This window comes from Scomber scombrus, chromosome 18, assembly GCF_963691925.1.
Source record: "Scomber scombrus chromosome 18, fScoSco1.1, whole genome shotgun sequence".
NCBI lineage: Eukaryota > Metazoa > Chordata > Actinopteri > Scombriformes > Scombridae > Scomber > Scomber scombrus.
Genome location: NC_084987.1, coordinates 7,579,476 through 7,585,305, shown reverse-complemented (window position 1 = coordinate 7,585,305; position 5,830 = coordinate 7,579,476). Strand labels below are relative to the sequence as shown.

At 44.1% G+C, this 5,830-nt stretch overlaps 1 protein-coding gene across 1 annotated transcript; it reads right to left on the bottom strand.

The window, feature by feature from the left end:
* Positions 1–209: 209 nt before the first annotated feature.
* Positions 210–2,161, bottom strand: hexim1 (HEXIM P-TEFb complex subunit 1). The gene has a single exon (XM_062438786.1). The coding sequence runs from the start codon at positions 1,819–1,821 to the stop codon at positions 706–708; it is 1,116 nt and encodes a 371-aa protein (XP_062294770.1). The 5' UTR covers positions 1,822–2,161; the 3' UTR covers positions 210–705.
* Positions 2,162–5,830: the final 3,669 nt, after the last annotated feature.

The window sequence follows — 5,830 nt, the reverse complement described above, 5'->3', positions numbered from 1 at the left end:
CCATCTTCCCCCCTTCTGCTGGGGCTACAGTCTGTGTATTCTTCCTATTCAGAGCCCGCTGATGTCGTCTTGCCCAATTCAGGATCCTCACAAGAAAAGCTTTGTGATTATCAGAGTAGCTGACAACAACAAAAAAAAGCCACATACAGTAGTTTCACGCTGCAGATCTGCATGCTTCCTGTTTTACAAAACGCTTCACAACACATCAGTTACAATCAGAATTTCAAAATTTTATTTGAACTCATGTTAAACACACAACTGTTAAAATTTACCCCTGCAAAACAATCTTTTGCAATCATGGTCCAATTAGCTGCAATTTTGTTATTCAATTTCTTTTTGAGTGGGAAATGCAACATACAATGTTTGATTTTTTTTTTAATTCAAAAAATCCTGTGATTTATGTCAATGGTGATAATCGACCAGGGAACCAAACTAGATACTCTCGTGTTGTCAAATACAACTCTTTACAAAAACAACATTTCTCATTTTTTGAAATATTTACATTTCCTCTTGAAAAATGAAAAGAAAAAAAATTAACAGGACACCCTTTACAGTCCAAATAGAAAAGAAACGTCAAGTATTGCATTGCAATGCAGGGACTTCGTAGTCCAGATGACAAACAAATTACAGAAAACGGATGACATTTTTTTTAAATGCAGTAGTCCCGTATTTTTTAAGGGTTTTTTCCCTACTTGACATGTGTCCTTAGTTGGTAGCGACCTGCCCCCTGTCCTTGCTGGGGTGGTTTTGCAGAAGGAGCTCCGTGTTTTGGGCCCTCAGTCTTTCCAGTTCCCTCTCCAGCTCTCTGAGCCGGACCAGGGAACTCTCCACGGTCGGACCACCGGGCTCCACGGCGCGTCTCAGCCGGTTGTTCTCCTCCTCCAGCCGGGACATGCACTTCTCCAGCTCCAGGTACTCCTGCACCAGCTCCTGCTTGGTCATATTCTGCAGGCTCTCGACGTGGTACATCTCGTAGGTCTCGGAAAAGTCTCTCTGGAGAAACTCCCCACCTGCGTTACCGGGCCTCCCGATGCCATCGCTGCCTCCGCCGCTACCATCATCCTCACCTTCCTCCTCCTCGTTATCGCAGAGGTCCTCCTCGCTGCCCGTGTCCTCCATACGACCACCGACCCCCGAGGGCCGCCTGACCCCGGTCTCGGTGTTGAGGTCGGGCTCCTCTCGGTCGTGCTCATCCATCAGGAACTGGGTGGTGTTGTAGGGGGCCACTGGGAGCCCTTTGGCGAACATCTCCTCTCTCAACCGGGAAGCCCTTTCCGTCTCTCTCTCATCCAGGGCTTTCTTTTCCTCCCAGGAAAGTTTGAAATAAGGCTTCCAGTGGCGCTTCTTCCTGGTGGTCCGGCGCCTGTGCCTCTTCTTGCCCGGACGCGCCTCCAAGCCAGTGTCGGAGTCGATGTGCAACTCCTCCTGCACCTGGCTCAAAGTCTCCTCCAGCGGCTCGTCTTCACCGTTTCCCTGCGAGGTGTGATTACTGTCGCCTGCTGCAAGAACACGAGATTTCTGGAGAGGCTGCTGTGCAATCGGGCACTTTGTGCGATCGTTTCCGGCTGCGAAGGCAGGACACACCCCCCTCTGTCCGCCTTTCATTTGCCATAACTTGTCTGTGTTGATATCCCCACAGTTCTCCGCCCGCTGTTGCAGCTTGTGGTCTCGGTCTCTCTGTCGCCCCCTGTCGCCGTACTCTGGCCTAGCACGGTGGCTGGCTGGGAGATGCTCCAAAGCGGCTCCGCTGCTCCCACCTGATGGGCTGCCTGAAGTTTTCAGGTGATGGGTCTGCTCCATTGGCTCTGTCATCCTGATCATCCGCTCTGCTTGCTCCGCTTTTAACGCATTTTTAAATTATGCTCAAGCTCTCAAAACTGAGCTTTTAAAGTCCGTTTAAAAAAAACAACTTAAATTAGAACAAAAATATACGTATTCCAGAATGAGCAGGAGTCACCAAAATAAAGTTTAAATTTCACGTTTGGAAACAAAACTATCGCAAAGTAAAAGTAAACTTGCAAACAGTAAACACTTGTTACTCCTTCAAGGGTTTGTCAGAGCAACTGTCGCTAACTACCATTAACTGTTTCGACGCTGTCAGAGCTTTCGTTCAACCGGAGACTGCGTTCCGCCGTCACAACAGTGTCCAGTGTGCTACTCAAGAAGAGGGAGCCCGTGTTTATATAGTGGCTCCGCCTCCAGTCGTGCGCATGCTGCTGCCTGCAGCGCCCGTTGGATTGTGGGACATGGGGTTTGGAATTCAACGTAACAACTGGCTGAGGACTGCACACCGAACTACAAAGTCCACAAGTCGACGATAACTGACGGACGTGTAAGCCAATCAAATGTCAGAAAGTTGGCCACGCTAAAGCCCACCCTCCTCTTTTCTGATTGGACAAGAGTATAACTTTGCTGTTGCTAAGCTTATGGTTTTTAATGATTGGACAGCTCAATTGTCAATCAAAAGTACGTACACTACACCAAGAAAGCAGTCCGGGGCATTTTTAAGGACGCTACTATCTGCAAATGAAGGGGACACGATTTAAAGTAACGAATGACAAATTCATTAAAATACTTTAAAATGATAAGGTATTGATCATGGAACAAATAAACATGTTGTACACGTCAGAATGTAAGTCGACTCCTTATTTGCTGAACACACGGTCTGAATCCAAATTATTCAAACAATTTTGAAAACCCTCTGTGTTGTAAGCGAAATGAAGTCAGCCTCTCGCGGAAACTAGTCCGCTTTAAATGTTCACATCATAAATAAAGTGAATACGGTTAAATATTAAGATGCACATTTTGTACATGTTTATTGGTGTGTAAATGTGTCCTCCCGGAGCGATTATAGGTATTCAATGTTTCAAATAAGGGTGTTTTGTGTGTCGTGCGGAGTGATACGTTTCTGGGTTAGGGGCTGGAGGGGAAGTCTGGAGGCAGCGTAAACAAACGGCAGTTATTGTCAAGCAGCCGTTACGAGCAGATCTCCGTTCCCCTCGTTGTTGACGGGTGGGTCAGGCGAGCTCACCATTAATGCTCGATAATCCTGTAACCAGTGGACGTGGAGCGGTGTAGATCCGTTTTCGAACAATTTCTGCGTAAACCCATTTTCTAAAAAAAAAAAGAAAAAAAGAAAAAACGCAGTGTTCGTTTTACACTGATGTTGTCGTCTGCTAAGGATAAGCTAGCTTAGCAATGTGAGCGCTCCGTGGTGCTGCTCCCAAAATTAAAAACACGTAATCATGTCATAAAGTGTGAAGACAATACGCACTATAATCAAAATAAATGTTATCGTTTGCTGGTATATGTGCCATAGCTGACGGTTTTTGGCGTTAGTCAAGATCAATAAACGCCACACCATAGAAACGGTTTATGAGGCTAGGATAGCTAATGCTAACTGGCTAACGCAACGGTCTAACGCTAGTTTGATAGAAAAGTTGATTTATGTAACGTGTACAATATTTAATAAAGTGTGTAACATCAGCGGATGGTCAGATATAACAAACGTTTCATTATTCCTTCGTCGATACTGTCAGAGCGAACAGGGAACAAAGTAAAACAAAATGGCCCTACGTGAGCTGCTAACGTTAGCTAACGGCTAACTAGGCCAGTGTGTTTATACGGGGTCAGCGTAATTGCTGGAGTGTAAGTGCTTTCCTTGAGAGTTTCACATTACAGAGTTACGACAAATTTAAACATTTGCAAGGTGACATTTAGTCAGAAAACTATGGGCCAAATCATCCATAGATACATAAATAAATTGGGGAAATAATCTGTTCGTACTAATCCATGATATGGAAGCAACGAACTAGTTTAGATTCAGGAAGTAGACAGGCCCTGATCTTCCAAGGCAGCTCTTTTAGTTTACTGATGATTAGCAAACTACTTCTAAAATACACCCGTAGATGAACTAAAACTATTCTTTCTTGTCGATTTATACACGGATGAGCTGCTGAAATTAATAACTGTTATTAAAAGGATGCCAGCCTTGTTATGGTCTATCAATATTTTCATATTGGTTTTGTATTATTTTGTTCTGCATAGTCTTATCACACACACAGTATGTTAAAAGACTGTTTTCACACTCAAACATAAAGTCAATACTTGACTCCATCTTTTAACAGAGTATGTTTCCCAATATCATGCACACATTTACTTAATTCCTACACAGTTTTCACAGAGCACTTTTATTTCTATAAGTGGAAGAGATTCATTTCTCAGTCTTTGACCTCTAATGGTGGGTGACTGGTCTCTCCTAACACTGTCCGTAAAGACTGGGGATCCAACAACACAGGTCCACTGTTTCTACTAATAGAAGCAGGCAGAGTTTCAGCACTGGCAAATAAGCAAGCTGAGCTGGGAATCCTTTGAGGAAGAGGTGATATGTTCCAGTTATGAAACCTAATGACCATGGAGATTGAGAAATCTTACCAAGGGTTCCCATATTCTCAAATCAATGAGCGGTGCAGCTAGAGAACCAAAGCAGCTCCTGTATAGATCACAGCTTGTGAGGATTAGCAGGCATGACTTAATCTCTCACCCTGTCTAACATGGTTGTTGCTGCAAATGAGAGGAGATGAATGATAGATATTGTTAGGAGCCTATGCATGGCTTTGAAGTGTGCAAGCAATGGCTGATATGCATCATGCAGCTCTAGATCTGTGTTTTTGCTAAAGTGAACAAACACTTGATATATCAGCTGCATTAAAAATGACAGTGAAAGAAACATATCACTTTAAAAGCACCCTCCACCCACACCACCAAACCTGTGTGAGTAGGGAAGGCTGCAGATCAGGGAATACCACATTTTTATGCTCTTCCTGACCAGCTCCAGATTGCCCAGAGCTCTGTCCCTCTCTGCTCTCTGTTATAACTCCATTACAAAGACTTAATCAAGTTTCCAGCCAGTGCTCTGGCACTGTGGGCACCTCTCTATCTTCACAAAAAAAGATTAAACTCTAGGCTTTGTCTTTCACGCACAGTACATCAGCAGTGTGGTCCACGCATGCACACAAACATCTGGCCTTAAAGGATGAATTGGACTTCAGCACAATCGATTGTTGTTGTTTAGATGATAGCAGTTACTTTGAATGGCCAACAGGGGGCGCTGCACACTAATTGATAGACAAAAAGAAATGGACAGGGAGTATTGTTGTGGTTGAAGTGACTTGTTTTTACTCTCTATGAGAAAAGTATTTTTTAATGATGTAATTTATTACACCCCCCCCCCCCCCCCTTTTTTTTTCCTTCTAAATTCTCATCAGTCGTCATGGATGATTTGGATTTGCCCAAGGATTTTTTACTGTGCCCTCATGAAGCTCACCTGGAAGCACACCTGGATTTCAGCCACTGTGGCAAATGATTGGCAAACCTTCAGGCACTGTTCCTCAATACACAAACAATTACGAGCATGCTGGTAAGTACACATTAGTCAAATTTTACGAGGTTTTCACTCTTTTCCCTAAAAGGAGGTTATGCATGTTTGTACTTGCGTGAGTTTAGCCAGCCCTCATTTCAGCGTGGATATTAGGAAATGTGTGCTAATTTAAAGCGCACATCATTTAAATGTGTATCTTTCATGCTCCTGTAAGAACATGCATGGGGCAGTAAACCTCCCATGGACACCACTTACATTCCGTCAAAAGCTCAAAATAGTTTGTCACTCTTATGTGTTCAATACACTTTTTAAAAAGTTTCTATATTTTGTTGACCATCCCTGATTTATAGTCGCTCTGTGTTTGTTGGGGCAGGGGGAGGAGGTAGGGGGTGCGTAAAGTGTGCGCCCTGTTTGGAGTCATATTACGCACAGGCATGGAGAGCAGCGCCA